Source organism: Prinia subflava, chromosome 34 (genome assembly GCF_021018805.1).
Source record: "Prinia subflava isolate CZ2003 ecotype Zambia chromosome 34, Cam_Psub_1.2, whole genome shotgun sequence".
In the NCBI taxonomy this organism is placed as follows: Eukaryota; Metazoa; Chordata; class Aves; order Passeriformes; family Cisticolidae; genus Prinia; species Prinia subflava.
This window is the reverse complement of record NC_086280.1, coordinates 889,377-904,912: the sequence shown is the minus strand read 5'-3', so window position 1 is coordinate 904,912 and position 15,536 is coordinate 889,377. Positions and strand designations below refer to the sequence as shown.

Below are 15,536 nucleotides of genomic sequence, written 5' to 3'. Positions count from 1 at the left end.
GGTCCAGCTGTCTCAGAACAGCCTATAAAAGGATGTGATGCCTGATAAATTTTGCTATTTCCCTCCAGGACAATTGGCGTTCATGCCAATTGTCATTGTCACTGTCATGTCATTCAACCGCCAAAATACAAGAGCGAAAATTGGGGCAGAATCCTGAGGAAAATCAAAAGTTCTGCTCACCCTGGCTCAGACCCCCAGGAGTTTCACCACCTTGCCCGGGGAGCCCCAAACCCCAAGGAAAACCCCACGGGGGTGAGGGTCCCGCCCGGCGCCCCCTTACCCTGGCGGTGGCCGGCAGCCCCAGCGTGAGGGCGGGCAGGGACGCCGCGCTCTGCAGGGCCAGCTGGGCCAGGGAGCTCTCCTGCATCAGCAGCCGCTGCGCCAGCGGGGTCTGTGCCAAACAGGGGCTGTCAGAGCCCTGCCCCGGGCTGGGGACAGCGGGGACAGCCCTGGGGACAGTCCCGGGGACAGCCCTGGGGACACCCACCGGACACAGCCCCGGGGACAGCCCTGGGGACACCGGACACAGCCCTGGGGACACCGGGGACACCCACCGGGGACAGCCCCGGGGACAATGGGGACAGCCCCGGGGACACCGGGGACAGCCCTGGGGACAGCCCTGGGGACAGCCCTGGGGACATGGGGGACAGCCCTGGGGACAGCGGGGACAGCCCTGGGGACACCCACCGGACACAGCCCTGGGGACAGCGGGGACAGCCCTGGGGACACCCACCGGACAGGAGGGCAGAGGGGAGGTGCACCCTGAGGGGAGGGTGGGTGTTGGGGAGGAGTTGGGCTGGGAAGAGAGTCCTGGAGCAGAGAATCCCCAGGGCATCTCGGAGTATCCTAGGGGATCCTGGGGGATCCCAGGGAATTCCAGGGCATCCCAGGGTATTCCAGGGCATCTCGGACCATCCCAAAGCATTCCAGGGAATCCCAGGGTATTCTAGAACATCCCAGACCATCCCAGCACGCAGGGACAGCAGGGAAGGACAGCTCCGGGCAGGGGGTTCAGGGCTGGGGGTCCCCCTCACCCCCCGAGCCCAGAGGGGACAGCGGGTGCCCAAAGCCACCAGAGCTCACCTCGTGTCCCCAAAGCCACCAGAGCTCACCTCGTGTGCCCCGGCCGGGGCGGGCAGCGCGCCGTGCTCGGCGGGCAGGCTGTCGTTGGGGGAGCTGCAGCCCGACACCGGCGTGCTGCTGCTGCTGGGGGACGAGTCTGGGAGAGGGGACAGACAAGGGACAAGGGGATGGACACAGGGATGGACACGGGGATGGACACGGCGTGAGGGGATTTTTCTAGGATTTTTTTCTTGCTTGCTTGGTTTTTATTCCGTACTACCACATTTGTATTTTTAATATCCCTAGCAAAGAACTGCTATTCCTATCCCCGTATCTTTGCCCGAAATTCCCCTTAATTGCAACAATTATAACATTATTATATTATATTATTATATATAATATATTATCTATATTATTGTATATATTATTGTATATGTTATTGTATATGTTATTGTATATATTATTCTATATATTATTCTATATAATATATTATATATATTATTATATTTCTATTCTATTCTATTCCATTCCATTCCATTGCATTCCTTAATTATAACAATTCGGAGGGAGGGGGGTTCACACCCTCCATTCCCAGGGAAGCTCCATCTTTCCCTAGCAGTTTTTTTCCCATTTTTCCAAGCCCAGGCCCCATCCCAGCAGATTTTTTCCCATTTTTCCAAGCCCAGGCCCCGTCCCAGCAGATTTTTTTCCCATTTTTCCAAGCCCAGGCCCCATCCCGGCAGATTTTTTCCCATTTTTCCAAGCCCAGGCCCGGTCCGGGCGCTGCCCTCACCGATGGCCTCGGGCGGGCGCCTCCTGAGCGAGGGGGGCGCGCTCTCCTTGCGGGTCAGGGGGTTCTTGCGCCGGTCCAGGCACTTCCTGGGCTTGCACCGCACCTTCAGGTTGGGCTCGGACGCTGCCGGGGGGGACAGGGGGGGAGGGGGGTGAGCCCACCCCAAGGGGCTCCGTGGGGCCAGCCCCGAGCTCCAGGGGCATGGGGACATCCCTGAGGCTTTGAGGGACATGGGGACATCCCTGAGGCTTTCAGGGACACAGGGGTATCCCTTTAAGGGACATGGGGACATTCCCAAAGCTTTGAGGGACACAGGGACATTCCCAAGGCTCTGAGGGACACAGGGACATTCCTGAGGCTTTCAGGGACACGGGGACATTCCCAAGGTTTTGAGGGACACAGGGACACTCCCAAGGCTCTGAGGGACACAGGGACATTCCTGAAGCTTTGGGGGACATTCCCGAGGGTTTGAGGGACACAGGGACATTCCCAAGGCTCTGAGGGACACGGGGACATTCCCAAGGCTCTGAGGGACATGGGGACATTCCCGAGGCTCTGAGGGACACGGGGACATTCCCGAGGGTTTGAGGGACACAGGGACATTCCCGAGGCTCTGAGGGACATGGGGACATTCCCGAGGCTCTGAGGGACACAGGGACATTCCCGAGGTTTGAGAGACACAGGGACATTCCGGGGCCTTACCTGTTTTCCGCAGTGGAAAATGCTCGGGCGGGTCGAGCGGAGCGCTGGGCACGGGGGACAGGAACGTGCTGAGCATGGCAGGGGAGGGGCCCTCGGGCTCCAGGGGCTCCAGAGACCTGCGGGGAGAAGCCAGAGCCCCTTCCCAGCTGCTCCCGGGCAGGGGCTGGGGCAGGTCCTGGCAGGGGCAGAGGGTACCTGGCAGAGGCTGGGCAGGTCCTGGCAGGGACAGGGACAGGTCCTGGTAGGGGCAGGGGGTGCCGATGCTTTACCTGTAGGGCAGGGCTGCCGCGGGGGCGTTGCTGGTCCTCTCCAGAGCCGCCTGTTGCTTCTTCAGGATGACCTCAGCCAACTTCTGCTTCACCACCGTGCTGGCCACAGCACCTGCACGGCGACCACGGCGACCACGGTGACCCCACGGTGACCCCACGGTGACCACAGTGACCCCATGGTTACCCCACGTGACCCCACGGTGATCATGGTGACCCCACGGTGACCACAGTGACCCCACGGTGACCACAGTGACCCCACGGTGACCCCACGGTGACCCCACGGGGCTCAGAGCCCTCTGAGGGGTCCCTGCGGGCACCGCCCCAACCCCGGGGCCCCAGGAGGGACAGGAGGGGGGCTCAGCCCCCGGGGGGCTCAGCGGGGTCCGTTCCCATCCCATTCCCCATCCCTCTGTCCCAGCAGGAATGTCCCGGATCCGTGCTGGCATTCGGCGCCTCCGAGCACGAGTTAATTAATTAAGTAATTAATTAATTAATTAATAATTCATCGGGTGCCACGCGGAGCCCCGCGCATCCCGAAATTGGGAGCGAGGCCCCGGCAGCTCCTCCGGCGCTGGCAGCAGAGGGCGCCGGGAGATCGCGGCTGGGCGGGGGTCGCACCCCAGCCCGGGGGTCCCAGAGGGGCCTGGCAGATGGGTGGGGGCTGCAAACCCAGCCTGGGGGTCTGAAAACCCAGCCTGGGGGTCCCACAGGGGTCTGGCAGATGGGTGGGGGCTGCAAACCCAGCCTGGGGGTCTGAAAACCCAGCCTGGGGGTCCCAGCAGGGGTCTGTCACCTGAACGGGGTCTGTAACCCAGACTGGGGGTCCCACCAGGGTCTGGTAGATGGGTGGGGGCTGCAAACCCAGCCTGGAGATCTCAAAACCCAGCCCGGGGGTCCCACCGGGGTCTGGCAGATGGGTGTGGGTTGCAAACCCAGTCTGGGGGCTGCAAACTCAGCCTGGGGGTCTGAAAACCCAGCCTGGGGGTCCCAGCAGGGTAGGGCAGATGGGTGGGGTCTCAAAACCCAGCCCGGGGGTCTCAAAACCCATCCCGGGGGTCCCAGCGGGGTCTGCTGCCCCACTCTGCAGATGCTCTCCCACCCCTTTCCCCCACAGGAAGGCAGAGCTTGCTCCAGGGAAGGGCAGGACCCCCCGAGCCCCCTCCCCAAAGCCCCCCTGGTCCCCCCCGGGCAGGGGGAGCCCTTACTCCTCTTGCTCTTGTCCTTGTTGAGGATCTGCCGCAGCTCCTGCTCCTGCTGCCCCGGCTCAGCCTCGCGGTGCGGGGACTCCATGGCCACCTGTGGGACAGGGACATGGGCACGGGACCCCCAGCCCTGCCCGGGCCCCCCGACCCCTCCCCAGCCTGGGGGACACGGTGGCAGAGCACATCTGGGACGGTCCCTTGTGTCACTGTGGCTGACGGGAAGGTGTGAGGTTGTTCTGTCACAACAAACCCGACACGTTTTGGTCTCCAGGGACGCTCTGTTGTGCCCGGGGACATCGTAAAACTCAAAACCTGTCTGATCCCACTCACTCTCAGGGTGTTTGGACACGTCCTGGCTGTGTTGCAAAATAAAAATCTTTCTTGAGTGGTGAAAAAGGGTGGAAAAAAGAAAAAAACCTGTGATAGGAGGGAAATCCCAGCTGAGCATGGGACTGACTCCTGCCCTGAGCCTGCAGCAGCCCTGGGGACAGGCAGGGGCCTGAAGATGGTCACAGCTCCCTGGACATGGTCACAGCTCCCTGGAGGTGGTCACAGCTCCCTGGAGGTGGTCACAGCTCCCTGGACACGGTCACAACTCCCTGGGCATGGCCACAGCTCCCTGGACATGGTCACAACTCCCTGGACATGGTCACAACTCCCTGGACGTGGTGACACCTCCCTGGAGGTGGTCACAGCTCCCTGGGCATGGTCACACCTCTCTGGACACGGTCACACCTCTCTGGACACAGTCACAACTCCCTGGACACAGTCACAACTCCCTGGACACGGTCACAGCTCCCTGGACACGGTCACACCTCTCTGGACACAGTCACAACTCCCTGGACACGGTCACAGCTCCCTGGCTGTGCCCTCCCACCTGCCTCCCTCTGAAGCCCCCCAAAGGTGCCACCCCCGCTGCTTTTCCTGTGACAACCAAACCAGGGCGGGAGCTGCGGGTGACACCGGAGCTCGGGGACACTTCCCGGGGGCGGAGCAGCAGCGGTGGCCGAGCAGGGGCGGCTCCCAGCCCGCAGGGATCCCCGGCAGCGGCTCCGGCTCCTGCTCCAGGAGCACAGCCGGACACCCCCGGAGGCTCCAGCCCTCCCCTGGCCTTGGCAGGGCCGGGATTTGGCCTGGAATTCAGACACAACCCCCCCAAGCTGCCTCCCTCAGCTGCCTCCTTGCGTCAGAGAGGTCCCTGGGCTGGCTGGAAACCCCTCCAGATGTTCCAGCTCAGGGAAAAGCGGGAATTCACCTGGGAATGTTCTTTTGGCATTGGGATTCCCGGCCTTTTCCTCTGAATCCCTGCCCGGAGAAGGGAACTCAGAGCCAGCCCAGATTCTGGCACCGCTGTGCGCTCTGAGGGTGAAAATCAACCCTCCAAAGTGCCCAATCCTGCCTCAAAACGTGCCAAAAATGGGCTCCCCCTGCCCTGTCCCGTACCCTGACGTGCTGGTGGGCCAGCTGCTCCACTTGCTGCTGGTGCAGGCTGGCCAGGAAGAGCTGGTGCTGCAGCTGCTGCTGCTTCAGGGCCAGCAGCGCCGTGTCCTGCGGCTTCACCACGCGCTGCCCGATCCGCAGGTCCATGGGGACGGCCTGGGGCACCCGCGGGGAGGTGCACGGGGTCACGGCAGCTGTGGGGACACAAAGGGACACGGCTCAGTGACGGGGAGGGGCTGGGAGCTGCCCTGCCACCCAGGGGGATCGGCCACGGGACATCCTCTGCCTGCAGAGCCTCCCCCGGCAGCCGGGAAAGGAGATTTGTGTCAATCCCACTCCTCTGGGGAGGCTCCAGGATGCTGCAGGCGCCTCTCCCTGGCACCTTGGTGGAGTGAAAATGTTCCCTGCACAACCTCCCTGAGGGGTGAAACTCCAGCCCCCTGAGGACACCAGAACAGTGCCAGTTACACACCTGAAATCATCCATTACACCCCAAAATAGTGCCAGTTACACCCCCAAAATAGTGCCAGTTACACACCTGAAATTGTCCATTATACCCCCAAAATAGTGCCAATTATATACCTGAAATTGTCCATAACACCCCCAAAATAGTGCCAGTTACACACCTGAAATCGTCCATTACACCCCCAAAATAGTGCCACTTATACACCTGAAATTGCCCATTACACCCCCAAAACAGTGCCAGGTACATACCTGAATTCATCCATTATACCCCAAAATAGTGCCAGTTACACCCCCAAAATAGTGCCAATCATACACCTGAAATTGTCCATAACACCCCCAAAACCAGTGCCAATTACAGCCCCAAAACAGCCCCAGTTACACACCTGAAATCGGCCATTACACCCCTCCAAATAGTGCAAATTACACCCCCAAAACAGCCTGAGTTACACCCCCAAAATCGTCCCTTACCCACCCAAACCTCCCCATTTTCACCGATCGTGGAGCACGCACTGCCTCGGAGGATTTCCCCCCCCAGCCCCCAAATCTCTGCTGAATTTACAGGAACACCCCCAGGCCGTGACATTCCCTGGAAACCCCAGCGCAGGACTCACTCCCCACCTCCCGATAACCGCCCGGGACTTCATTTGTGCCCCGCTAATTGGCTCTAATTGCTGCTGGGGAGGCTGATGGAGATCAACGATCCCAGCCTCGGGCAGCTGCCCCTGCCCCGGAGCCTCGGGGCTGCCCAAAACCGAGCTGAGCACCCGCGGTATTGAAGGGGAAGGGCAAGAGGGGCTGTCCCCTCCTGCTGTCCCCTCCTGCTGTCCCCTCGGGGCTGTCCCCTCCTGCTGTCCCCTCCTGCTGTCCCCTCGGGACTGTCCCCTCCTGCTGTCCCCTTCTTCTTATGCCCTCTTGCCTGTCCCCTTGTTTGGCCCCTCCTGCCTGTCCCCTTCTCCTGCCTGTCCCCTCTTTCCTGTCCCCTCCTCCTGCCTGTTGCCTCTGCTGTCCCCTCCTGCTGTCCCCTCCGCTGTCCCCTTTTCCCTGTCCCCTCCGCTGTCCCCTCCTGCTTGTCCTCTCTTTCCTATCCCCTCCGCTGTCCCCTCTCCGTGAGGATGAGGAGGATGAGGAGGATGAGGAGGATGAGGAGGATGAGGAGGATGAGGAGGATGAGGAGGATGAGGATGAGAACGGTGCCGGGGCAGGGACGCCGAGTGGGGCTGGCAGCGGCGGTGGCAGCGCGGGCCGCTGGCAGCGGGACAAGGACAGGCTGTGACCCGGGACGGGACCGGGCGCTCCCGGCCCGGCCAAATCCCGCCCCGAACCCGCGGGAGCTCGGCCGGCCCCGGGTCCCCTCCGGCCCAATGTCACCACACCAGGGGCAGGAGCTGGGGACGCTGCCGGGGTGGCGTTTGGGACCCGATGGGGACGGGGGGACCAGAGGGAAGGACCAGCCCAGCCAGGCACAGCCGGTGGCACCACGAGAGCTGTGCCAGCCTTTCCCTGCTCCCTAAAAATGCCCACGGGAAGCTCCAAGGTTTGGTCTGAGCTCCCCAGGGCGGCTCAGCACGGCCTGGTGCTGCCCCTTCCTGGGGAAAAATGGGGTGGGAAGGGCTTGGAGGGGACAAAAAGGGGTGGGAAGTGCTTGGAGGGGGCAAAAGGGGATGGGAAGGGCTTGGAGGGGGCAAAAAGGGGTGGGAAGGGCTTGGGGACCCCCAGGTGAAGGAGGGGCTGCTCCAGACACCCCCGGGGGCCGCAGAGCCGAGCGGGGAGCGCTGGCCGGGGCTCTGGGAATCTCTCTCTGCATCATTTTGGTTCAGTCTCTGCAAAAACAAACGGCGAGGCCGCGGAAGCGGAGCAGGGAGGGATGGGGGGTGCTGGGGGAGAGGGAGGCCGGGCAGCAGCCAGAAAAACAACTCCTCACCACTCGCCCGGAGCCAGGAAAAAGCTGCGGAGCATCCCCGGGGCCAAGAGGCTCCGGAGCCAGGGAAGAAGAGGCTGCGCGGACCCTGCTCCTGCCACGGCCCCCTCTGGGGGGGTCTGAGCAGATTTTCAGGGAGGTTGGGATGAGAAAAGTCACCCTGGGAGGATTTTCAGGGAGGTTGGGATGAGAAAAGCCCCCCTGGGAGCCCAGCCTGGCCTGACGTGCCCTGGGGTGACACTGATGTCCCAGCCCTGACGCTCCCGGCCAGGCTGAGGCCACCAAACTCAGGGCGGTTTTCCAGAGCCTGCAAACACAAAACGTCCCATGCCGGGTGCCAGGGAGGTGGCACCGGGAGAGAAACCCGGGCTCTGAGCAGCAGCCACTGTCCCCACGTGGGGACCCTGGGGCGTGAGGTCCCTGCACGTGGCACCCCCTCAGGGGTGCTCCTCAGCTCCGGACCCATGTCCCCAAGCCCCTCCTGGCCCAGGAGCTGTTTGTCACCTCCCTCTGCAGCTTGGATTCATTTGGGGTTTGCAGCCGGGCCCCGGGCCAGGAGTTACAGTAAACAACCCCCCCCGCAGGACCCGGGGCGGGCGGCCAGGCCGGGGGCTCCTCCCCTTCCCCCCGCCCCAAAAAAGCCGAAAGTGAAGCCCCCCCACGGCTCCGGGGGGGTTTGTCCCTGTCCCCAACCCAGCCCGGGTCCTGCCGGTGCCCAGGGGACCCTCAGAAGCCACCAGAAGGACTGGGATGCACGGGCTGGGACTGGGATGCACGGGCTGGGACCGGGATCACAGTTTAGGACTGGGATCAGAGTTTGGGACCGGGATCACAGTTTGGGACTGGGATCAGAGTTTGGGACCGGGATCACAGTTTGGGACCGGGATCACAGTTTGGGACCGGGATCACAGTTTGGGACCAGGAGAGCTGCAGGGCCAGGAGCCCGTGGCACAAACCATCCCTGGGCCGGCAGCTGCAGATCCAGCCCGCGGCTCCTCCATGGGAAGGGGAGGCTGTGACACGGAGTCTCCCCGGAGCGCCCTGGGAAAGCCGCGGCAGGGGATGAATGAGGGCTCTGTGCTCCAGCCCCGGCACGGGTGAGCAGCATTTTCCAGGCTACCGGCACAGAACGGAGCAGGGAACGCAGCCGAGGGGCCACGGGCTGAGCCACGAGCTGGGACAGACACGGAGGGAGGGCCGGGACAGCCCGGGGCAGGGCGGGGAGCCCCGCTTGGCACCTCCCGAGGGGCTTTGGGACCTGGTGGCAGCGAGTTCCCCGGGCTGGGGGTGGCAGTGCCGGGCCGGTGTCACTCGGGACACCGCCGGTCACGCTGCTCCCAGCCAGCCATCCCGGAAAAACAAAAAAAAATCCAGCACAGAAATCTTTGCTTTGGCATTTCCTGATTGTTTTTAAAGAGGCGAATCAGTCGTCAGCAGAGCCGGGCTTATATAAGAGGGGAACAAAGCAAGAGGCAAACAAAGCAGGGCAGATTATTGAGGAGCAAAGCAGTGGCAGCCCAGCTCTGCAGGGACGTGCATCCCTGCCTGTGTCCCTGCCTATCCCTGCCTGTGTCCCTGTCTATCCCTGCCTGTGTCCCTGCCTATCCCTGCCTGTGTCCCTGTCTATCCCTGCCTGTGTCCCTGTTTATTCCTGCCTGTGTCCCTGTTTATCCCTGCCTGCATCCCTGCATGTATCCATTTATCCCTGCCTGCATCCCTGTTTATCCCTGCCTGCATCCCTGTTTATCCCTGCCTGTGTCCCTGTTTATCCCTGCCTGTGTCCCTGCCTATCCCTGCCTGTGTCCCTGTCTATCCCTGCCTGCATCCCTATTTATCCCTGCCTGCATCCCTGCATGTATCCGTTTATCCCTGCCTGCATCCCTGTTTATCCCTGCCTGCGTCCCTGTTTATCCCTGCCTGCGTCCCTGTTTATCCCTGCCTGCGTCCCCGTCTATCCCTGCCTGTGTCCCCGTCTATCCCTGCCTGTGTCCCCGTCTATCCCTGCCTGTGTCCCTGCCTATCCCTGCCTGTGTCCCTGCCTATCCCTGCCTGCACCCCTGCTCTTATCCCTGCCCTCATCCTTGCCTGCATCCCTGCATGTATCCGTTTATCCCTGTCCTCATCCTTGCCTGCACCTCTGCCTGCATCCCTGTCTATCCCTGCCTGCATCCCTGTTTATTCCTGCATGTATCCCTTTTTTAACCCTATCCTCATCCCTCTGCCTGCATCCCTGTTTATTCCTGCCTGCACCACTGCTCTCATCCCTGTCCTCATCCTTACCTGCATCTCTGCCTGCATCCCTGCCCTCACCTCTGCCTGCATCCCTGCCTGCATCCCTGCCTGCATCCCTGCCTGCATCCCTGCCTGAATCCCTGCCTATCCCTGCATGTATCCTTTTTTATCCCTGCCCTCACCCCTGCCTGCCCACAGCTCTGTCTGAGGTGCAGCAGCAGCTAAACCCAGGCCGGGTGTTCTTTTCCAATAATCCATCCCCTCTGTAAAAGCGTTTCCCATCTCACACCAATCTGCAGTGAAAGGTTCAGGGTTCAGGCGGGTTGAGGAACGCGGGCGATTAAAAACGTTCCTCTCTAATAAAAGGGAAAAGGTCTCCTCTGGAATGGGAACGAGCCGGAGGGAGCTCGCCCAAATTAAAAACACTTAAGTAAGAAACCACACCAAAAGGACGAGGTTGAAAGAATGCAAGGATCACAAAGGGAGAGCTCGAGAAATAGGAAATCCCAGGGCTGGGGGACCTCGTTTAACCCCGCCGGGCCCCGGGGCGCCGGCTTTAATTCTGCACCAAACACTGCTGGCCACAACCACGAGAGAAAAATCACCAAAATCACCAAACCCACCCCGAGTCTGCCCAGCCCCAGTTTTGGGGGTGACAGCGGGGACCCCCCAGAGGTGCCCAAGTGTCCCTTTGTCCCCTACCTCCATCTGCTCGTGTGTCCCTGAGGGGTTTCCTGGCAGCATCCCACAAAATCCCAGCGCTGAGGGCATTTTTGTCTTTCCTCTCTTTAGCACAGAGCTCTGGGGGTGGGATCGCCGGGGATGGGAGCTCCGGGGATGGGAGCTCCAGGGATGGGAGCTCCAGGGAAAGCAGCTCCAGGGAAAGCAGCTCCAGGGAAAGCAGCTCCAGGGAAAGCTGCTCCAGGGATGGGAGCTCCAGGGAAAGCTGCTCCAGGGAAAGCAGCTCCAGGGAAAGCTGCTCCAGGGAAAGCTGCTCCAGGGAAAGCCCTGCCCTGCCTCAGCTGTCCCCGCACCCAGAGAGCGCCGGCCGCGTCCCGCAGGAGCCATAAGAGAGCAGATGATGCTCGGGGAGGATGTAATGTTTGGAGCAGCCGGGTGCCAAGTCCTGATAACTCCTCCTGGAGCTCATGGGCTGGGAGTTTCTGGGAGTTTCAGGGGCTTTACGGCTCAGCCAGATGTGGGTGGATCCCTCCCCTCCCTGCCAGACACCAAAATTCCTGCTCCGAAACGAGACGAGGCTGATGCTGCTCCAAGAAAAGCCCCCCGAGAGTTTTTCCACCGGGGTAAACGCGAATTTTTCTGCTCTGATTCTTGCAAACTTCCTTCTGCAGAAAGTTTCCAGAAAAAAAAACCAAACAAAACAACCAACAACCGAGACAGACGATGATTAAAGTTTGGCAAAGTCACCAGAGCAGCACAAAACCCTTCCCACAACCCAAGGCAGGAACCAGGATTCAGCCACACACCCAACCACGCCGTGCACCTGTGAGCAGAGCAGTTCTTTTGGCATTCCAAGCACAAAAAATGGGAATATTCCCTGCTGAAGCCTGGAAAGGAGCTGCACATCGGGCCTGGGGAGGCAGATCAGGCCGAGATGCTCCCCGTGGTCGCTCTCCCTGCTTATTTGCAACTCGTGACCTTTGAGTCACACATTTATCAGCCCTCCCTGGAATTTTCTCCTCACAAATGTGCACGTTTCATTTTGAAACTCACGGCTCCGGGACCCAAAAAACCTCAGGGCCAGCCCAGAGTCCAGGGACGGGGAGGAAACACCTTTGGGCCTGGATGGTTTTAACATTCCCTGTTCCAGCCCAAATCCACTGTTCCCACCCAGGCCCACCCGTGGGTGCTCCCACAGCACCCACGGAGAGGACAGGGCAGGATTCCTGCCCAAGGGAGAGGCACAGGGAACTCCTCAGGGCTAAATCAGACACTCCTGGAGGTGCCCCACGTCTGTGTTTCAGGGCAGCTTTTCCACACACGCTCTCAAATCCATGCTTGGATTGGCTCTGGAATTGTTTTCCCTCCAGGGCCGGGGGGTCCTGAGGTAACCCCGCATCCACAGAGTTACCCCAAAGCCCCAAACCTTAAAAATGGACACAAACTTCACCTCAGACACTGCTCAAACCACCAAACAATTTCCTTCCCATTCCTTCCTGCTCTCACAGGAGCTGCAGGGAGCTCCAGCAGCTCCCTGGGTGCTGCCCCTGTCCCAGGGATGAGCTTGGAAAACTCCAGAGCACCCAGCCCTGATTGTGCTGAGGCAAAACCCCCACCCCAAAAGCTTCTGGGCCTAAATTGGAGATCTCAGGTATTAAACCACAGGAAATTCTGGCCACGGGCAGGACGGGGCTGCCTCGAGGGTCCCACAAAATGTGGTTTGAGCGTGGGCAGCAGCGGGGATAAAGGGGGAATTGAAGGAGGGACAGCGATGGCTCCATCCCCACCGCAGCCCTGGCACAGCTGGAAACCTCTGGCAGTCATTTCCTGCCCCCTCCCACCCCCACGGGTCACCGAGCCCATCCCGAAGAGCCCCCGCGGAGGAGGGAGAGGCATCCCCAGGAAACCTCGCAGCGACCGCGGCTTCCTGAGGAACACCGGGAAAGCCGCGACCACAGGGCTCCGCTGAAGGGCAGCCAAGGCGGCCTGGCAGCGCCTCGCTGCTCCCCGGAGCGGCGCAGGCAGCCTAAAATCACAGAAACCCACAAGATTTGGGGAAATCCTTCCCTTCCCAGAAGAGAAACATTCCCCGGAGCGCATCCCCGCCCCGCAGGATCCCTCCCCTCACCTGCTCACCCAGCCCGGCCGGGATCTGCGGGCTCCTCCCTGTTCCGAGCCTGCTCTGGGAGCCCCAAACCCCAAATCCGCCCCTCCTGACCCTCCCGCGGGGCATTTCCCCGCAGCGAACACCCCAAACATCGCCCGGCTCCTCTCCTTGAGGCGTTCGCGGGTGGAAAAAGCTCCAGCACCGCCCTGGAGAGGGGCAGGGATGGATTTGCCCCCTCCAGGCGGGCAAACCCCGCGGCTCTGGGCGAGCTGGGACCCCCTGAGCGCTCCAGCAGCCTCATCTGCCTCTCCAGGCTCCCGGTAAAGCCCAGCCCAGAGCTCGGCATCACCTCCAGGCAGCGCGGATCTGCTCCGGAGGGAGGCTCTGGCCCGGCTCCAGGCGGGACGAGCGCTCCGTTCTCCGGGCAGGACGATGCCAGCGGCCCCGGGGAGCCGCGGCAGCGCCTCGGGGCTCCTCCCGCGGCGGCTCCGGTGGCAGCAGCGCGGGAGGATGCGAAGAGAGACCGAACGATTGCGGAACCTCTCCTCGCTTACCCAAGCGCTGGAGAAACGCTCCCAACCGGTTCGGACCGAGGGCTCGGCGGCTCCTCCCGCCCCGCTGCCCTCAGCCCTCCCCGGGGGCACCCACCGGGAGATGCTGGACCTCGGGCCCGGTTTATTCTTTGAAGAGCCCGGCCTGAGTCACAACCCCCCGGGGAAGGCTCAGCGCTGCCCGGAGCGGCTCCGTGCTTGATGTGGAAGCGCTGGGATTAAAAAAGAAGCGCTGGAATCACTCAATGCCCACTCCCGGCAAGAGGAGCTGCCCGCTAATCAGAGCCGCGGGGAAGGAAATCCCTCCGGCAAACGCTGGTCGGGGTCTAGGGCTGGGTTGGAGGGCAGAAAAGAAGATTTAAGACAGAAAAACACCCCGAGGCCCAGGACAAGGAGGTGGGAGAAGCACGGGCAGCCCCAGCTCTGCCGGCACAAAGGGAAGGAGGCACCGACTCAATTCCCTGTGCGGGGCTCACCCCAAACCTGCCCCGTGCTGCCCCTCGGGCGTCTGAGGAGCCACCAGGAGCTCCCCAGGGCAGAGCCGGGCGCGGGGTGAGAGTTATTTCTGTCGCGGGGAGGAAGCCGCAGCATTTTCAGTTTCCTGCACAAACACACTCCGGGCGCCCTTCCCCACGCGGGGGCTGCTTCCCCTCCCCGGGAGGAGCTGGGAGAGCTCCGGGCTGGCACCAGCCCGGCTGGGAAAGGTGCAGGTGTCAAATCCTGGGAGGGAAATCAGGATTTGATTTGACCTGGGAAAGGTGCAGGTGTCAAATCCTGGGAGGGAAATCAAATCCTGGCTGGGAAAGGTGCAGGTGTCAAACGCTCGGTGCAGAGGAGGATGAAACCTGCCCGGATCCCAGGAGCCACACCCTTGGGGACAGCAGGGACAAACCTGGCTCGGTGCTGGGGCTTGCAGGTGGCTGTGGGGAGATGCTGGAGCGCTGGGGAATCCCATCGGGGATGGAGGAGCTACAGGAGAGGCACCGGGCAGGATTTGTGCTGAGGAGAAACGCCAGGAGCACCCGGAATCCCAAAGAAGAGCCTCGGAGGAGGCTGAGGCTCCGGCAGGGACTGAGGGTGCAGCTGGGTGTGTGAGTGCTCCACACGCACGGAGCAACCCTGCCCTGGGGGTTTAACCCAGAAAGAGGAGCCGGGGCTGTTAAGCTGCTCGGGAACGGGGGAAAAGGAAAAAAAGATCAGCAGAGAAACTCGTGGTGAGCCCAGCGCAGCAGCAATAACTGAGACACCGAGGAATCGGTGCTCACGTCGGGGACTGAGCCCTCAGAACCTGCCAGGACCAGAGCTGCTGTGGGCTCAGCAGAATCCCAGACCCTTAAAAAATCCCAGCAGACCCTTAAGGGCTCACTTGGCACCCAAAGTCCCGGGCACACACCCGGCCCTGGCCCATGGACCCCGCTCCGGGTGGGAGATCTCCCCTCACACAAACCCTGTGCCCGCAGGGACAGTCCCCACCCGCCTGGGACACTCCCCGACGGGTGACATCGCGTCCCTCCCGCTCCTCGGGGTCCCCGCGCCCACCGAGGCCGCGGGAGGAGCAGCCCCGGGATCCCCGCGCCAGGCGCGGCCGCCACCACGCCCTGGCAGTTCTCACGGGCGAATCCGAGCCTTGGCAAAGCCCTCGCTGGCAGCCGGCCTCATCAGGCTCATTAAGTGCAATTAAGCCCGAGCGGGCATCCCTCCCTCCCCTCCCCCAGGCCCCTCTGGGGGATATTTTGCTTTTAGACAAAATAAACAGGGAGGTTTTGCGTGGGCTTGGGCAGCAGCAGGTGGAAACGCTGAGGTCTCCTGGGGGAAGCCACAATTCCAGCCCTCCTCCTGCTCCAGGGGTGCCCATTCCAGCCCCCCTGGCCTGGAGGAGAGCTCCAGACCCTCTCCCCTTTAGGATAAACCGCAATTAAGATGCCCCCCAACTCTCGCTGGGATTTTAAAAACGTGAGGGAAAAGCTTCCACCCCAACCTAAAGCGGAATTTCACTGCAGCTCCTCCAGCATCGCTTCAAAGCTGCTTCCAGAGCCGCTGCTGCTCCTCTGCCTCCTCCACACCCACAGGGAGCAGGGAGAGCCCAATCCCCTCCTCCTCCCACACCCTCCCCC

The 15,536-nt window shown here is 61.8% G+C and overlaps 1 protein-coding gene across 6 annotated transcripts in view; it reads right to left on the bottom strand.

Annotated features, from left to right (window-relative positions):
- Nucleotides 1-15,536, bottom strand: part of HDAC7 (histone deacetylase 7) — a 65,208-nt gene that overhangs the window by 12,399 nt on the left and 37,273 nt on the right. For 5 of the 6 annotated variants that reach the window (XM_063420943.1, XM_063420944.1, XM_063420942.1 and 2 more), the window contains 7 exons: nucleotides 5,472-5,662; nucleotides 4,032-4,122; nucleotides 2,827-2,938; nucleotides 2,558-2,673; nucleotides 1,856-1,978; nucleotides 1,113-1,219; nucleotides 281-391 (listed from right to left, as the gene is read on the bottom strand). In XM_063420943.1, the coding sequence (XP_063277013.1) occupies nucleotides 281-391; nucleotides 1,113-1,219; nucleotides 1,856-1,978; nucleotides 2,558-2,673; nucleotides 2,827-2,938; nucleotides 4,032-4,122; nucleotides 5,472-5,615 (804 nt within the window). In that variant the 5' untranslated portion in view covers nucleotides 5,616-5,662. Of the gene's footprint in view, nucleotides 1-280; nucleotides 392-1,112; nucleotides 1,220-1,855; nucleotides 1,979-2,557; nucleotides 2,674-2,826; nucleotides 2,939-4,031; nucleotides 4,123-5,471; nucleotides 5,663-10,785; nucleotides 10,914-15,536 lie in introns of those variants that run through there. The other variant, XM_063420945.1, reaches the window with a different exon arrangement.